The sequence below is a fragment of the Ceratotherium simum genome, chromosome 17 (assembly GCF_057802395.1).
Source record: "Ceratotherium simum simum isolate JZ-2026a chromosome 17, ASM5780239v1, whole genome shotgun sequence".
In the NCBI taxonomy this organism is placed as follows: Eukaryota; Metazoa; Chordata; class Mammalia; order Perissodactyla; family Rhinocerotidae; genus Ceratotherium; species Ceratotherium simum.
The window spans coordinates 32,673,452-32,691,345 of record NC_141916.1 but is presented as its reverse complement, the minus strand read 5'-3'; the positions used below and the strand labels follow the sequence as shown (position 1 = coordinate 32,691,345).

Genomic DNA, 17,894 nt, shown 5'->3' with positions numbered 1-17,894 from the left:
GGCGCCCACGCGCGGGGACCGGCGCGTCTCCCTCGGTCGCAGGCTGCGGATACCGGGCGAGGAAGGCGGCCCCCGCGCTCCCCGCAGCCCGCCCGCCGCTCTGCACTCCCGCCCGCGGCGCCGGGCTCGCTGCCTTCCCTCCTCAGCATCGTCCCGAGACAGCCGCTGCAGCTCTGGCCGCGCCGGGCGTCATGGCAACCCCACCATCCGCCTCTACAGGCAGGCGCGAGGTGCCCCACGGCTGGTGGGCCGCTGCCACGTGTGCAGGGGGACCCTACTGACAGACGCCGGGGCAAGGTGATCAGCCACCCAGAACGCCCGCGCAGACGAATTCTGTCCTAGACCAGGGAGCATACCCCAAGCCCAGGGGCAAGGAAGCCGGTCAGAGACACGAGACACAGGCAGGCTGACTCCTGTAAGAAGGAAGATTCATGAAAGCTTAACGAGTACTTAGTAGTACTGCCTCTGCTTCTAAGAAACTTGCTGAAGCCCTGGACACTCAAGAGTTTTCCGAGTGGATATGAAAGATCAGGTTTATGCGGCCATTCCTTTCTGGGTTGCAGTGATGTCAGCTTCGGTGGAATGAGCCAAAGCTGTATGATCCATCATTTAAGATTATTAAAACGAATTCATTGCTAAGATTATCGTGTCAGCATTTTTTCCATAAATATTATTTTGTAATAAGTTAGCTTGAGGTTGGGAGAGGCATAAAGCTAGAATTTGTAACGGATTTATATATATATATATATATTTTTTTTTTTTGAGGATGATTGGCCCTGAGCTAATATCTGTTGCCAATCTTCCTCTTTTTTTTTTTCTTTTTTCTCCCCAAAGCCCCTGTATATAGTTGTATATCCTAGTTGTAGGTTCTTCTAGTTCCTCTGTGTGGGATGCCACCTCAGCATGGCTTGATGAGCGGTGAATGTGTCCACACCCAGGATCCGAACCAGCGAACTCTGGGCCACCGAAGCTGAGTGCGTGAACTTAACCGCTCTGCCACGGGGCTGGCCCCAAGTAACGGATTTATATTTTATCAAAAAATTAGGGCACGGCTCAGTGGACATTCCATGTATTCAACTAACCTGGACACCAAGCCCCCAGGCCCAGTTGTCTCACTTCTGTGTAAGAAAAATAAAAGCTCCTGAGGGAGGAGGGTAAACAGACTGAGGGAGACAGGCAGGAGGTAGACAGGTGGACGGGAAAACAGAAGACAGTCAAGGTGGAGGGAATGCAGGTAGCAGGTGAGGATCAGCTGGGGGCAATGACCGCTGTAACTGCAGAAGGGAACAGGTGAATGGGCACCTTTTGGTGAAAAGCTTATAGAATTTGATTGTCACCCAGGCTTGAAACACACGTCTCAAAACTTCTTGTCTCATGAACCTAAAAAGGGTTTCTGTGATTTTTATGTCCCAAGTCTCACTACACTGAAAGTTTCTAGAGCTGCACTGCCTGATACGGTGGACACTAGCCATATGTGGTTATTTAAATTAAAGTTAACTAATATTAAATCAAATTAAAAATTTAGTTCTCAGTCACACTAGCTACATTTTAAGTGCTCAGTAGTCACCTGTGGCTAGTGGCTACCGTATTGGACAGCACCGATATGGAACATTGCCATCATTAGAGATAGTGCTATTGGAGTGCACTGTTCTTGAGAGTAGCCTCATTTTATTTCAAGGATTTATTTTAAATAAAGATATGTTAGATGACAGTTTCACTGAGTAGATGATTCCTGGGTTTCAAGCTTGGGTGTCTAGGGGACACTGGGAGGGGGCTTGGTAAGGGAAACAGCTCTTAGGTGAAAATAAAGCACTGTACCTCCAGGCTTGAGGACAGATCAGGAAATCTCCAGATATGGTGGCTGCCTGACAAATGGCCCTTACTACTCTCACAAAGATTACCACAACCATCCGTGGCCCCAGGGCACACTATTCTCCAATAAAAGCTCAGACCCTCCAAATGGACCCAAACTCCTCTCTTTCTTCTTAGCAAGAGGAGGTCAGATTAAAACCACTACCAAGCCTTTACTAAGTAAAATGAGAAAAGGAAAGAAAAAATGAACACATCTGCAAGTACAGTTGGACTCTCAATGTTGAAATTCATGGCTAACTTTCTCAAGAGGCTCAGACCCTGTCTCCTTGCACTCTTCTGCATGTGGTGCACACAACTTTGCAGGATCTTCAGTGGTTTCTTTCACACCCAGAAGTCTCCATGGAGTTGAGCACTGTCTCATTTCCTGTTACAGCACAGCTCCCTTTGTTTCCAGAGTTCAAAACTCGCAGCGTCAGGTGAGATTTTGTACTATACAGACGATTGGTCCCTTATAGGACTAACAAAATAATGCCTTTCCATTAAATAGGAAAAGAGCCATTCAATATAAATTGCATACATATCCAATAGCCACGTAGTTTTAGACTTAAATTTGCTAGTCAGATGATGGCTTTAGTACAAGTTAAGTTTATGGTGATGTTGAAGTGTCCAAATGGAAGTGTTCTCTTATTCAAAAAAAAAAAAAAAAAACTTTAGAAAAGGAAAGGATGTCAGGGAGGGGCAGGGTGGGCTGGACTACCCCAGATTGGGCTTACGATGTATGGGAAATCTGCCTTTAATTTGAACGTATCTTCCTTAGGGCAGGATAATAATGATCTGCTATTGGGGGCCTCTGAAGACTCTTGGTGGAAGGCCCAACTCTAAAAATAGTTGTAGAATTAGGAGTGTTAGGTGACTAGCCCACAAGCAACGAGCAAATTATGGGCAAATAATGTTTTGTGTAAAAAATAAACTTACTTTATCATCCCAGCTAAACCACTGGTCTAAACTCTAGAACCCTCTCCAAAGTCCCAGAAGGCTTAAGATTCAGCACTAAAGGGATTACTGGTGACCTTAGAAACAGCAGTTTCATTTGAATATTTGTTGCAGGGACAGATATCACCATGACACAGAGGGAATGTGAAGGACGGAGGTAGAAAGAATGGGTGAAGACAATTCATTCAAATAGTCTGGCTGTGAAGGACAGAAAGCAATGTGGTAGCACCTAGAGATGAAAAGAAATGAAGGATTTTTTTCAAATGATTTTGACGGTAGTTATCTGTATATGTGTTTTAAAATAGAAGAGAATTGACAAGAGCCAGCAAAAGGAAGAAATTAAAGATGAAAAAGAAAGAGGTTAAGGAATGGAATGAAGTTCTGCAAGAGGCATAATAGGGCCCTCTTCTTCCACTGTAGCAAGAGGAGGGAGGGAAGAACTGGGTGCAGTGAGTTTGTAGATGGAGCACAAGATATAGAGAGAGTATCTGTTTCCTACCCTGTATTTACTCTGTGAAGAAAGAGGTGAAGGCATCTACTCAGCAAGATGAGGGGAGGAGATCTGGAGTGGCTAAGTTCTGAAATAGTCATTGTGGGGTATGGGAAAGAGAGCAGACACAGAGCAATACAGAACAAGGCAATGCATGAATGAAGGAAGGAAGATGGTCTTTTTTATTTTTAAAGCAGATTCCTAATGGTGACATGGATTTCAATGGGTACTAATCACTGAGCACTTGAGAGATTGAAACAAGACAATTACTTTCATTGTATTTTATATAAAATAGATATTTACATAAATTTTATTTTGGAAAAACAAGGCAAAGTATACATAATCAGACTTAAATGGGAGAAATACTTTATGGAATATATTTCTAACTGGCACAGCAAAAGTAATAAAAATGTACATTTATATACAACTGATCAAATCAGGAAATAAAAGCATTATAAACAAGGAACAGGATGCAAGTCATTTCCCCTGACAAAAGGAGGGATTGGTGTGAGTTACAGCAAGTTAAATGATTTCCACATTAAAAAAGCCAGCCATGGCTTCTACAGATATTTTAATTCCTTAGGAGAAAAAAATGTTTAAATCTTTTTCCCCAGAAATATAACAAAATCACTAATTTTTATGTGTACAGACTGCAAAATAAGAGTAGTCACTGCTGCCATGTTAAAGCACTTAGGCAGCTCAGTCCCTTTTTGGGTTGTTTGTGTATGTGTTTTGTTGTGGTGATTATCTTAAGAATTTCCAAAACAAAGGGCAACATTTATCAGTTATCTCTTCAGGTGTAGAGATAACTGATCTACATCAGTTTCAGGAGACTCATAGAGCTTGACAGTTCCATAGAACTAACCAGTCTTTTAATGTGTGATAAATGGAACTGACACATTTGGTAACTTGCCCAGGGTGAGGTGGCTCCTCGGTGGCAGAGGCAGAAGTAGAACCCAGATCTGCCTATTCTCAGGCTGGTGCAGCCCCCTTATGGACAAGTAAGACAACCCCAAAAGGACATTATGCACATTGGACACTTCCAAATGTGATACACATGTACACCATGTGCACCACTGAGAATGGGAAGAAACTCCTGGATTTCTGGATATAGATATCTCTTTCCAGTTTGGGGTAACTGGTGATCTAAACTTATAAATTAATGATGACTGTATATTGTGATGGGTGCTGATTTTATGAGTTGTATATGCTAAAGGCTTTAATTGAAAGGATCCTTGGTGATAAAAATGGAACATTTTTATACGAACCAATTGATAATTATGAGTATCATCGACTCTGTTGTACTATTTGATTTTACTGATATTAAACCATTCCTTTGATCGCAGTTATGTCTACTCTTTAAGTTGCATGGCTACTAAGAACAAAAATAATGAGGAAGGGCTATTTTTGGAAGAATTGTTCAACATGTTTTTCTTTTACATCAAAAACTTCAAGAATAATCATAAAAAGTTATAATATTTCCCTATATATCTTTTTGGCATTGTAAGCTTTTGTCTTACTCAATTGCAGCCTAAATGCAAGATTTGAAAGGTATTTGCTCTTTTAAAAAGTCAGAAAATTTCATTTAGGTAGTTGTTTTGCTATTATTGGGACATACCAACATACAATTTAATCAAAGTAAATGTGATTTGGAAACCAGGAAAAAAATTAAAAACAAACCAACCACCTATAACTACATTTGCTTTGAATGTTGTTACTAATAGTCTACAGATTTATTAATCTAAGGTGCAAATCCATCATAAATCAGATATTTTTTTTTTTTCAAAAACTGATTCTAATGAGTACAATTAAGAAATAATTAACAAAAGCTGACATGTGTAACCCAAAGAGAGACACTGGTCTAGGCATAAACTATGTCATGGACACCTTCTATGAGTCATAAAAAAATATAAGTTTTATGTACTGGGCACCTCATCTAGTACATGTAAATGGCAAGGTGCTTCCTCTCCATTTGAGATCCAAGAATTCTATAGATATAAGATTAAATTATAATCCGGTTACCACAAGTACAAAACCAGCCCACCAAACCCACCTGTTTTTCAATCTTGGAATGACAGTCTCAACCAACCAATTGTGCCATAAATCATTCTTGAGAATTCTTTGGCTCATTTTAGTCTAGATTTAAAAATAAAAATTGTGAAAGAGTATGAACATCTCTTTTTAAGAGTCATAAACTCCCATTAAAGTTGTTAGCCTGCAGTGGTTCTCCAGTCTAGCTGCATATTAGAATCATAACCTGGGCAGCCAGAGTCCAGAGATTCCCAAAGGTTCCCAGGTGACCCTACAGCCCAGCCAGGGTTGAGAGCCCCTGTGTGTGAGGGAATAGATCTCAACTGGCAGCTGAATGCGGCTCTTCAATCTGAAGGAACTGGAACGTTTAATAAAGACAGTAAGAAACCACACATTTCCGTTTTATTTTCCTTCAAATTACAGTTTTTCTAGGTCGGTTTGTATAGAATGGTTTGGATTGTCTCCTTTAGTCTTGTTGAAAAGAAGTTGTACAGAAGCATTTCCACAACCACTACAAAACCTTGCATCAACCAAGGCACCACCTGTTCTGGAAGTCAGAATCCTATGCCAGGGGCTGTGAAGTACTGTAGGGAGTCGGAATTAAAATGCTGACAATTCTCTTTGTTTTGTGATCGGCTTCAAAATAAAAAACTCAAAAGAATATATCTCAGGATTCCCTAAAATAAAATCTCTTTTCCTCCAAGGTATTTGAATCTTTGGTTTAGTTCACTTATGTTACATCACTGAACTGAGTTTTATGAATACCATGAACAGACTGAAAACATCTGAATCATTTTTAAAATCCTGAATAGTTCTTAAGGTTGAAATAAGCTTGTAAAGCCATTCTCATGTTAAGGACAGCCTTAACATGTTCTCCTACGTCAAAGGACATGTTAAGGACTGCCACTTATTTTGAAGGCAAGGAGAACTGGTTTTAGTTAGGACTGAAGGACAGGTTAGATAGATTGGCAGTAGGAGGGGGGAGATACGTACACAAGGAACTCTAAATGTAGCTGAGAAGAAATAGCAAATGCTGCTCAGAGAAACACAGTCACAAATGAAACTCTGATCATTGGATCAAGTGTTCAGCCAGACTAAAGCACCTCCTGTCTCATCCTCAGCCGCAATCCCTCCTATCCAGGACCCACTACACATTTAATGACCCAGTGCAAAATGAAATTGTGGGACCCCCTGTTCACAAATTAATAAGAAATTTAAGCAGAGTATTCAACCAAGCATAAGGTGCTTCTGAGTGCAAGACCCTGAGGGACTGCACAGACTGCACGTCCATGAAGCTGGCTCTGCAATTCCATCTCAGAAAGGGGCTTTCAACTCACATGCCAATCATGCTTCCATTAAGGACAACCTGGATGCATCTCCATGACGAGCCAGGAGACTCCGTTTGCATTTGAAAAGGATAAATTCCACATATTGTTTCAGGTTACAAGGACCAAATAAAAATAGTTACAAAATGCATCTAATATCTTTGAAAAATAATATGTGGTTTACTTTTTATAGGCACCATTTCAACTATGAAAACTATTTCATTGACCACGTCTCAGTGAAGTAGTATTAACTCAGGACAAAAATATTTGATGCAACAGTGCTTACTTTTAATGTTCAAAGAGACGCCAGTGTGGGCAGACAGAATGAGACAGAGTCAAAGAGTGAGAAAAAGAGCGAGAGGGGGATGGAAAGGGGGGGAGGGAAACACAGACAGACATGGGGTGGGGGTGGGGGAAGCACACAAAAGAAGGTAGAGAAAGTCTCCTGAAGGCCATGTGACCCTTTTCTCTCAGAAACTTTTAGGCTGTAATTGCCATTTCAATTATTCCAACAAATATACTCTCATTCCTTTAGCAGCATTTCAAGTAAGGCATAATTCTTTTTCAAAATTTGGGGCTCAGTCTTTTCCGTTAACTTTGTGAGTTTTGGTTACACATTATTCTAAAAATTTGTGATTCAAGTCCTAGGTATTATTTTTAGCTAGAGCCTCATGTTATTCAATTTGGGTGTGGGGTGGTTATTTTATAATCAACACTGTAGTATATTTCTTGGCTTTAGGACTATGTAAGTATAATTTGGGGAAGAAAAATATTTTAAATAAAATTTTTGATAAATTTATGATATATAACATTAAAAGACTATTAGAAACAGAAGATCATTGGTAATATAAACATTATTAGATTACTGATGCACACAAATGGATGTATGCTAATGCAAATTCTGCAATCCTTTGCATTTAAAGTATTCCTCGCATCATCTCTTTCCAAAGAAGTTTTTCTTCCTTTTATCTAGATTTACCTGGACAAAAAAAAATAACAATATAGGGGCAGTGCTTCCTGATCCTGAATTGAAAAGAAGCAGAATGCTTTTTACTCTGCCCTGGCCTGAACATGTGAAATATGTGTGCCTTCAGATTACTATATCTCTGTGACACCTGCCTCAGCACCAGGAACGCACTGCCCAGAGTGTTTTGTTTTTTTAAATTTTATGATGATGACCAAGTTAGAATCAGGTGTTCCAATTTCAAAATATATACCAAAATACATTACCACCCAAACACTGAAGGCTGATCCCTAATTTCTTTAACTTCAGCAATTGAATAATCAACACAACTTTTTGGAGGGGCTGTTAAAACTTAACTACTTTGTAATTCAGATTTACCATTTTTGTATGATCAGTTTTGAAAGCTGCTATTAACTATGTACAAGGAAAAAACTGTGTGTATATATATTATGTATTTTATAAGTTATAAAATAAATAATACTAAAAAACAAATATCAAATTGTAAGTTCAGTTTTGCCTTCCTTATCTTTTAAATATAAATATATATATCTTTAAATTATGAATTTAGACTTTTTTTCCTAGATTTTTTAAGCATTCCCCATGAAATCTCCAAAATTACAAATACAGAACCAAGAACTCTGGGTTTCCATCACTCATGTTCTAAGCACAGAATTCTCATTAACACTAGGAAGACAAATCAATAGAGTTCTCTTTTCATCTAGTTAAGAGTCTATGAAGCTTTCTGTGATATATTGTAAAGATTCTTCAATGGTTAAATATATTTTTCAAAAAAATAATAACTCTCACGATGACTGAATGTTAAGATAATAAAGCAGAACATTTCTCTTAGTTAATATTTTTAATATTTCTCATGTAGAATATACTATTTTTTTCTCCACCAAAATAACAATATATTTGGAGGCAGAAACATTTATGATTTTAAAAGCACTTTTGAAATCTTAGAGCAGAACCACTACCCTAGTAATACTTGTAAAAAAATTAAAATAATTTAAAAATTTCCATAAAGAATTAGGGGTACCAAGATCCGTGATTTTTCCCCAGGGTTAAGAATATTCATACGGAATTCAAAAGCTTCCTTTTTGATATATTAGGCAATGGGAAAAGCTTGCATCAGAGTGGAATTTAATTTACTCCTCACCAGGGCTCTAGCAATGTCCTTAGGGGGATATCAGATCAAACTCACTTAACAATAGCCCTTTTCCCCACATATTCCAGAAGGTTCTACAAAAACCATTAGATACTTATTTCTGGTTCTGGAGAATTAAATGAGCCACCTCTTGGTAGAATTTCCCAAATGGCTTATCTCAGAGGATTTATCCTCTTTGCAATATCTCATCTCATAAAGAGATGCTCTGCCTTCATAGCATTTCAGCTTCTGTATTTCTGGCCCATAAAAGTCTAAACTAAGAAGTAGAATTACATCTCCAGATTGCAAAAGCAGAGAAATATATGAAGGGAAATCTGGAGTTAAAGCAAACAAAAATCTGTAAAATGTGTACTCGTTGTTTCCCTTCCCTCTCAGACCTCCTTGCCCTTGCTTGCTCTTTTTCTCCTTTTTCATGGAGATACAAGTCTCTCAGAGCAGGGCTACCGGCAGGTGTCCACAAATGTGCCACCTTGAAGTGGGTGTGAGAGGAGAGCTTCACTGGTCGTGCCCCTGCTGATGTGAGAGCAAGGCCTCCATCACTTCTTCCTCTTCCAGAGACACCAGCACTGTGCCTTGAGACTGGGGCGAGTGCTGCTACGTATGATCCTTTTCTCGAATTTCTTGTAACCGTTTTTCTAGGCGATCCAATTTGGCGAGATTTTCCTGCAGCAGTTTGCTGTCTGGAACCAGCTGTAAGGCTCTCTCATAATAAGCTCTTGCGGACACATAGTCTCCCTGTTGAGAAAAAGAAAGAGAATAATTATATTCTGACACATCAGAACATTCTGTCGGAGAATGAGGAGACTAAGAAACAGACCCTCTCGCTCAGTTTAATATTAATGTCCTCATAAGGAAACCCTGTCTGCATGTGTAATTTTATCCTTACCTGTTGGTGCTTTTGGAGAATCCATTTGTTTTAAGTACCAGACCAGCTGGAGAATGTGAAGGATAAGAGTTATACCGAAGGGTAAATGGCAGAAAAACAGATTTTCAATTCTACTAATGCAGGATATGAAGCTATCATTTCATAGTGTTCTCATAGTGTTATAACTGTTCCTTTGTAATCAAACGGACTCATGGCACTAGAAATTCATATTGAGAGAGAGAGAGAGACAGAGGGAAAGAGAGAGGGGGCAAGAGGGAGAGAATGAGGTGTGTGTGTGTAGGAAATATTTTTGAAACTACAAGAGTAATGATTAAAAAGTAAATACTTTAGAAACCCACTAGGGCCGGTCCTGTGGCTTGGTGGTTAAGTGCGCGCGCTGCAATGCTGGTGGCCCGGGTTCGGATCCCGGGTGCGCATCGAGGCACCACTTCTCCGTCCATCCTGAGGCTGAGTCCCACATACAGCAACTAGAGGGATGTGCAGCTATGACATACAACTATCTACTGGGGCTTTGGGGGGAAAAATTAAATAAATAAAATCTTTAAAAAAAAAAAAAAAAAAAAAAAAAGAAACCCACTATACCTACTTAGAGACAGGAGTTATTCTAATCTTCAACTTAAAACATAAAATCAACTTTTCCCTAACGTAGGCTTTAATGCAAACGTAAGTTTTTATAAAATGAAAAGAACTGACAATAATACGGAGTCAAATTTATCCAATACTCAAGGTGTGACAATATGTACCTGCTGGATATTCTTAAAGCAGGAGGGAAGGTATGTCACTCCTGACCTGCTAAAGACACCTGTCTCTACCCTCTGTTCCCTCTGTTGGCCCTCATCTGGTTTGTTCAATGCCTCCCACCCATATGTGCCTGGCCCCAGATGGTCCATGGCAAATTAGTCACAATTATTAACTTTTTCTAACTCCTTTTCTGCTACTTAAATGTGTTACCTTCCTTATTTGGTCTACTCTCTTTTAGATTGTGTCCTGCCAAGTCTCAGAACTAAGATCATTAGAGATCTCTCCATCCCACAAAATATGAATTTGCTCTACTTTATTCTCAGTTACAGCTCCATGTGGATGCAACTGGTTACTCTCTAAATTTCCATCGCAATTTAAAATAGTATCTCTTGGAGAGAAAGCACTATGTAGCAATAGCAACTAATATTTATTGAATGCTTACCTCTCTTCCAAATGAGTTAATATGTGTCAAGAGCTGATACACTGCCCTGTATGTAGTGAGCACTCAATCTGAGACTATCATTATTGTTACCATTAAATAACTATCCAGGCTCTAAGTAAACATTGTCTATTTCTTATACTATTCACTCATCTCATTGGTGAAAAGGAGAGGAGAAATGACAGAATAGGAAACTGTACATTGGGCATCCAGGTTCTGGTATGTGTACAAATAAAAATATTTCTGATTATTAAAACTGATTCTGCTCAGAGGCTAAACAGAATTCTGTACAAATGAGAACCTGGATTTGCTACATTAAATTATTATTATTATTATTAAATTGTTATTATTTTTTTAAACTCAAGCATTTATCTTCCAAGCGTCTTCTGATGTTTTTTAAGCTTAGTACATACATGTAGACAAATGAACATCTGTGGCTGTTCGAGCGCTCTCAAAATATGTTTCTACTGCAGTTGATTTTGAAATCGTTCTTCCGAGAGGCTTCTCTGAATTTATGCCTCGGCCTGGCATCTTCTTGTCTGATCACCACTTTCTCTGTCCTTTCACACAAAATCTAACCACAGAGTTATTTTTCTCTCCCTCAAATTGCTCTTTTCTTGATTAAACTGGAAGCCTTATTATTTTTTTTTAAAGTTATATCCCTTAATTCAGTGTCCCCAATTCCTAGATGCTTGGTAGGGAATCTGAATTATCCAGTTACTAGAACTGTGCTACCTACTGTGATAGCCACTAGTCACATGTGACTATTTAAATTTAAATTAATTATGATTAATTAAAAATTCAGTTGCTCAGCTGCACCAACCACATTTCAAGTGCTCAACAGCTACAGGTGGATGGTTAGTGGCTACTGCCTTGGACAGTGCAGACATAGAACATTTCCGTCACCTCAGAAAGTTCTACCAGACAGTGCCATTCTAGAAAATGCACTAATGTCATAAGGTAGTATTGAAAATAGGACTTTGTGATATGGCCCAGTTGATGCAACTCTTTGATTATAAAGAACGTATTAAAGCTTTTTTTGGTCCATCCACTTCATCCTACATAAAACTTCATAAAAAATACCATCTTTTAATACCAAGTGATATGAGCAAGAGACAACTCCCATCTCCCCATCTCTGTGTCACCTCCTTGCAAAGCCTTATTCCAACTCTCCCCTTACCACAGCCCTCAGTCCTTCCTAAGCCCCACCCAGGCTAGGGCAAGGAGTGAGGCCCAGGAATGGGAAAATGCTGCCTGAAGAACACACTACCTGGTGATGCAAACAACACAGAAAGTTAATGATTGTTCTTGAAGGCCTCATAATGATAATCCTGCATCTTTTTCTTTTTCTTTTTCGCTAAGGAAGATTGGCCCTGAGCTAACATCTGCTGCCAATCTTTCTCTATTTTGTATGTGAGTCGCTGTCACAGCTTGGCTGCTGATGAGTGGTGTAGGTTACACCCAGGAACCAAACCTGGGCTGCCGGAGCTGAGCGCACTGAACTTAACCACTAGGCCACTGGGGCTGACCCAAGATAATCCTGCATCTTAACGGTGACATCAAAATGACCACATCCAGGCCATGTGCCTGGTCCATATATTTATATTGGATTGCAGTATATGAATTCACTGATATTAGACCATTTTAAAGCTACAAACATGGCAATTTTACATTGTTCAACCTAAAACACGATGTCCACAAAGATGAGAAACAGGATAAACTAATTTTTAATCAGTGTGTTCATTACTTTTTAAAATAATACACTTAATATTTTACGGGAAGTTCCTCTAAATTTAAAGCAATGGGTTCAATTGTTAATCTAAAAGAGCTCAACAAATGTACTATTTTCTCTGTATTTCCAGACTTTTTGGACACTCTTGAGTGTATTTATTGTACCTTTTCTAATTAACAATTGAACCCATTGCTTTAAATGCAGGAGCACTCCATCTAAAAACATATGCAGTGTATTACTTGAAAATGTAACTATTTAATATATTATTTAAATATTTAAAATTATGATGTTACTATTTTAAAAGTAAGTTCATTCCATGTTTCCCAACTAGATGTTTCCGGACACCCTAGAATATCATTGAGATCAGAGCTGGGGTTATTCAGCTCTGATAAATGTCATGCTTGGATTTGCCATCTATGTTCCTCCATTAGATCAAGGCTAAGAGTTGCAGAGTAGCTATCTCATTATCCCCTCCCATCTAGTCATGGGTCACCTTTGTTTTGTTGTTTCTGAGAGTGACCAGTTTCCACTTGATAGTAAACACTATTAGGCCTTGTTTAAATTCTACTCATCATATTGCTATTTTATAAGGGTAAAGTCTGATAGAAGCCTGAAAATAAGTTAGCTAAACAAGAGTGACCCTTTAAAAACATGTCAGACCACGGCACTTCTCTGCTCAAAGTCCTCCAAGGACCCCAACTCATTCGGCATAAAAGCCAAAGACCTACAATCCCCTTAAGGCCCTGCATGATCTGCCCTATGACCTCTCTGACCCCAGCTTCTACCATTTCCTCTCACTTGCCTCCTCCCTATTTTTCAAAGACAGCAGGCACACTCGTACCTCAGGACCTTGGCACATGCTCTTTCCCTATTTTGCCACATGGCTTGCTCCCTTCAAGTCTCTGCTCAAATATCACTTTTTAACAGAGGCCTTTCCTAACCACCGTAATTTAAAATTTCAGCCCTTACTCCCTGGACCTCCCGATCTTCTTTCTCTCTTTTTTTCTCCATAGCACTTATCACCATCTGATATATTTTATGTGTGTATACATGTATGTATTTATGTATATGTTTATTTATTTATCACCTACTAGAATGTTAGCTCCATGAGGACAGGAATTTTTGTCTTATTTGTCCATTGCTGTATTCCCAGCGCCTAGAAGAGTACTTGGCACATATGATGCTCTCTATAAATGCTCATCAAATGAATGGATGAATGAATGAATGACTGTGAATCTTTGATTTCATTAGCTATAGACAATAGTCCCCCTAAGGGTCATTTTCAATGATTCACCCAGAGGTAGCTTTTTCTTTTGGAAAAAAACAAACCAAAACAAAACAAACACACAGAAACAACCTTGTTTTTCAGTAAAAGGTTAGGGAGTAAAAGATACATTAGATAAAAGAAACAGTAAAGTAATGTTTAAAGTAACATTATATCTTGACAGTTTAGCTGCAGGAAGATAAGCTATACAGAACTCCAACAAGGCTTTAGTTCACATACGTAGATTTTATCTGCTCTATCATGATACTTCACTTAAGTACATAAGATTTTTTAATGATAAATAAAATCTAATTTATAAAGATTTATTTCAAAATGGCTTCATGATATTCAATATCTAGATAATATAGAGTGAACATAAACTGTGCTAATTTCACTTTTAAACACCTATGTTTTGGGTAGTCAAATAATTCAAAGCAGAAATTAACAAGAGTCTCTCAACCTCTTAAGAGAGAAGAGAGACAGAAAGAGAAAACACAAAAGGAAATCCCAGTTCACGTGGAAGGGGCTTATTCTCCTACCTTGATATGTTGGATTCCACCCATGTTCATCCAGGCCTGTGCTTGATCTGGATTCAGTTCCACAGCTGCTTTATAGCTCTAAATAGATAAGAAATATCTTCAGTTGTGAAATGAGAACCCATCTTCAATGCTATAGGATGGTAGAAACCACTTTCTTTATATGTGAAAATTTAAATGGTTAATAAAATGAACAGCCACTTCTAGTTCACAGGTGTTCCCTTTTATTTCTATTATTTTTCAAAAGTGATGATTCTAAAGTGGGGGAAACTGAAATGTGTAATTTCCTTGCAGAGCTAACCTTCGGACTTAAAGAGACTGAAGACACCTGCAGGGAATCCAGGTGATTTCTATTCTAGTGCATCACTTCCCGCTGGCTTTGACCTGCAAGAAAATGGTGCTTTTCGGCCTTTTTCAGTATAAATGGAGTTTGTAAGAAAAAATTTTTTATAATCATAGAATCTTAGAGTAGTTTCCTGAAGAGCTTCACCCTTGTGTAGTAATCCCTTTCACACTATCACTGAGCTGTTCCTTCAGCCTATGCTTGAATTCTTGCAGGGACAGGATGATTATGACTTTGTTAAGGACATCTATTTTACTAGGGGGTACTTTTAATCATTAGAAAGCCTTTCTCTTTCTTCTCCCATATGAAAGGTCTTCACATGTTTGAAGAGAGTTACTGACCCTTGAAATACTTTTATTTATCTGAATAACATGTATCTCATTAAATGTAATACGTGTGAGGTATATTTTTAATATTTTGCATGTTGTTGCACATCACAGCCATGCTCACCACTGAGACCTGATTTTAAGAGTGATCACCTTAAACAGAACCGGAGGCTAAGAGTGTCGCCTTCAATTACAAAGCTAAGGATCTGTGTGTCTAATTTAATGCTCCTTGCTGTTTTCATTAGCAAGAATCCACCCAAACAAATCCACAAATTAACTAGAATCTGTCCATTCCTCCTCTACTTCAGTTTCAGGAGAAAAAAGCAAATGTTAAGAAATGGTACTCTTAAAAAGCTCCTAAAATAAACTTGAAGGATGTGTCTCTTGGATTAATTTTTATCAGCAGAGATGGGATGTAGTGTAGAAGTCAGGAGCCTGGATTCAAATCCTGGCTCCACCTCTTACTCTGTGTGACCTTGAGCAAGTTACATACTTTCTGAGTCTCAGTTTATTCAACTCTAAAATGGAGACAATGACCATGCCCCTCTTATATGATTACTATCAAGATTAAATTACTTAATCCATGTGAATCAGACATGAAAATGCTAACACATTTTCACCACTATTTTTAGCCAATGGCCCTACTCCTACCCTTCACAAATCTAGGTACTCTGTAATGATTATTTGATCCATTGGTCAAAATACTTTTGTTTTCAATACAATATATAAGATACAGAATGATGTAGACACCATAGAAATATTTATAACTTAATAATTAATTAAGCATTAAATTGTCATGTTAGTTATAAATAAGAATGACGGTATTGAAAATGTTCACAAGGCAGAGAAAAATGCACAATTTCTGCCTCAAATATGCCACTCTTTCTGTTTTAAGGGTTCACATTCAAATTAGTTTTTCCAAATATCTTTACATGTATTTTCCAATAATATTTTAAAAGCCACTCACTGTTTACTTTCAAAAACAATTATATCCTTTGAAAATTCACTTTTCCCCTGATACATTTAGTGTAATTTTATGATTTCATTAATTCCAGCTTGTGCCTTTACCAGATACAAGGAAAATGTATAGTATATCTGTAACATTTCTATTTATGTTTGTAAATGTGTTTTTGATTTCAAACTGTGTATCAATTATATTCCAGAACTGTAGATATTGAACACCTATAAGATGCAACATGTTATGTTGTAGAACACAGAAAGAAACAGTCCCTTTCCATAAGAAGAGGTCCAATCTAACTGGGGAGCTAACCTGGATGCAAGCATGTGCACAGAGGGGCAGGAGAGGGAAAGAGAAGGGGAAGAGAGAGAGAGGAGAGAGAAGGAGACCTAACAATAGAACATGATAAGAAATTTTCACATATTGAGGTAAATAGGGTAGCTATTCTGGTTTAAACCTGATTTGGCCTGAACTAAAGAAGCCTGATGTATGGCCTGTCAAACATACACTGTACATCCACTTTAACCATTAAGGTAAGGATGCATTAAACATTATCTCAAAGTAAAAGAATGTACTCTTTCCTACGATGCCAGTATGGGTGACGACAGTATCGGTACTTCTTTGAAGATAAGTTTTCCTTTCCTGGATATCAGGGTCATGTTGACCTGCTAATCTGTAACTGAATAGCTCTTTGAAACTTTGATGAATATAAATCCTGGGCATATTTGACGTATGTTCTTTGTTCTAAAAAGGTATAAAACTTCCTGAAAATCATGCTCCTCCAGAATGCTTTCTTCCTTTGTGGAGACTGTCTTTCCAGGCTAGTCCTCAGCTTGGCTCAAATAAATCTCACCTTATCTCTCTTATTTATAGAACGGTTATTGGTTATTCGCATCGACAAACATAATATACTACACTTCAAATGACGGGTAGAAACAGTAAGTGTTTTAAGAGTTCAGAGGAATCAAGGTCACAGGGAGAAAAAAATGGTCCAGAGGGCCTCCTGAGGGCGCAGGACACAGGCTGTGTGTTAGTGGATGAGGGAATCTGCAAGGGGTCGAGAGGTGGGGTGGGAAGGGTATTACAAGGACATGTGGAAACGCCCAAAGGTATTCAGGCACCAGTCCAACTGGAATAGAGGGTTACTGAAGGCAAACAGAGAGAGAAGAAGAGGGAGAGAGGGAGAGAGGGGGAGAAAGAGAGAGAGAGAAGCTGGTTTAAGGGCAAAATGTGGAATACTTCAAACATGTTAAAGATGTTAAAGATGATAATTCAAAAAATAATGCAGAGGTACTGTGGAACTCCAAACAGTCAAAAACCAGAGGCTCAATTATAAAAAATAAACTTATAACATTATGTCAATTAATCAGAAAATTCACTCCACAAACATGCCAATGATCCTACATTTTACTGTACAGTACATGTTTCATTAAAGATTGAGGGGATATTAATTTTAATCCATGAATTTAATAATATAATTTTATTAAGTGTTTATACCTCAAAAGCTTTGTCAAGAAGGTTCTGCTCTCTTAGTTGGTTTCCTTTTGTGAAAAAAAGTTCAGATATAACTTTCGGGTCCTTTGGTTTCAGCTGCAGAGCCTTGTCTATAGCATCAAGTGCCTACACAAGTTGGAAATTAAGATAGAATAAATTAGATTAGGTAAGAAAAACTAAGAAATGATAACATTTATACTTTTTGTTCTTATGTAGTAGCTAGCATGGTGACTGACCATCGAAACACATTCTTCATTTTCGCTGATGTTCTCATTGAGAAATAGTGCGGCCCTGACAAAATAATTGCCCTATACCGCAGGTTTCCCATTTATATTGGTGACATTGAAACGTCCCTGATCACTTTATAGGGAAGTCATGAGATACAGTTGAAA

The 17,894-nt window shown here is 38.4% G+C and overlaps 1 protein-coding gene across 1 annotated transcript in view; it reads right to left on the bottom strand.

The window, feature by feature from the left end:
- Positions 1–3,593: 3,593 nt before the first annotated feature.
- The window catches only part of LOC101406248 (transmembrane O-mannosyltransferase targeting cadherins 1), a 258,671-nt gene continuing 244,370 nt past the window's right edge, over positions 3,594–17,894 (bottom strand). Inside the window, exons 18-20 of the mRNA XM_087442617.1 lie at positions 17,506–17,628; positions 14,385–14,462; positions 3,594–9,518 (exon numbers count right to left, since the gene is read on the bottom strand). Of these exons, the coding sequence (XP_087298743.1) occupies positions 9,378–9,518; positions 14,385–14,462; positions 17,506–17,628 (342 nt within the window). The 3' untranslated portion in view covers positions 3,594–9,377. The remainder of the gene's footprint in view (positions 9,519–14,384; positions 14,463–17,505; positions 17,629–17,894) is intronic.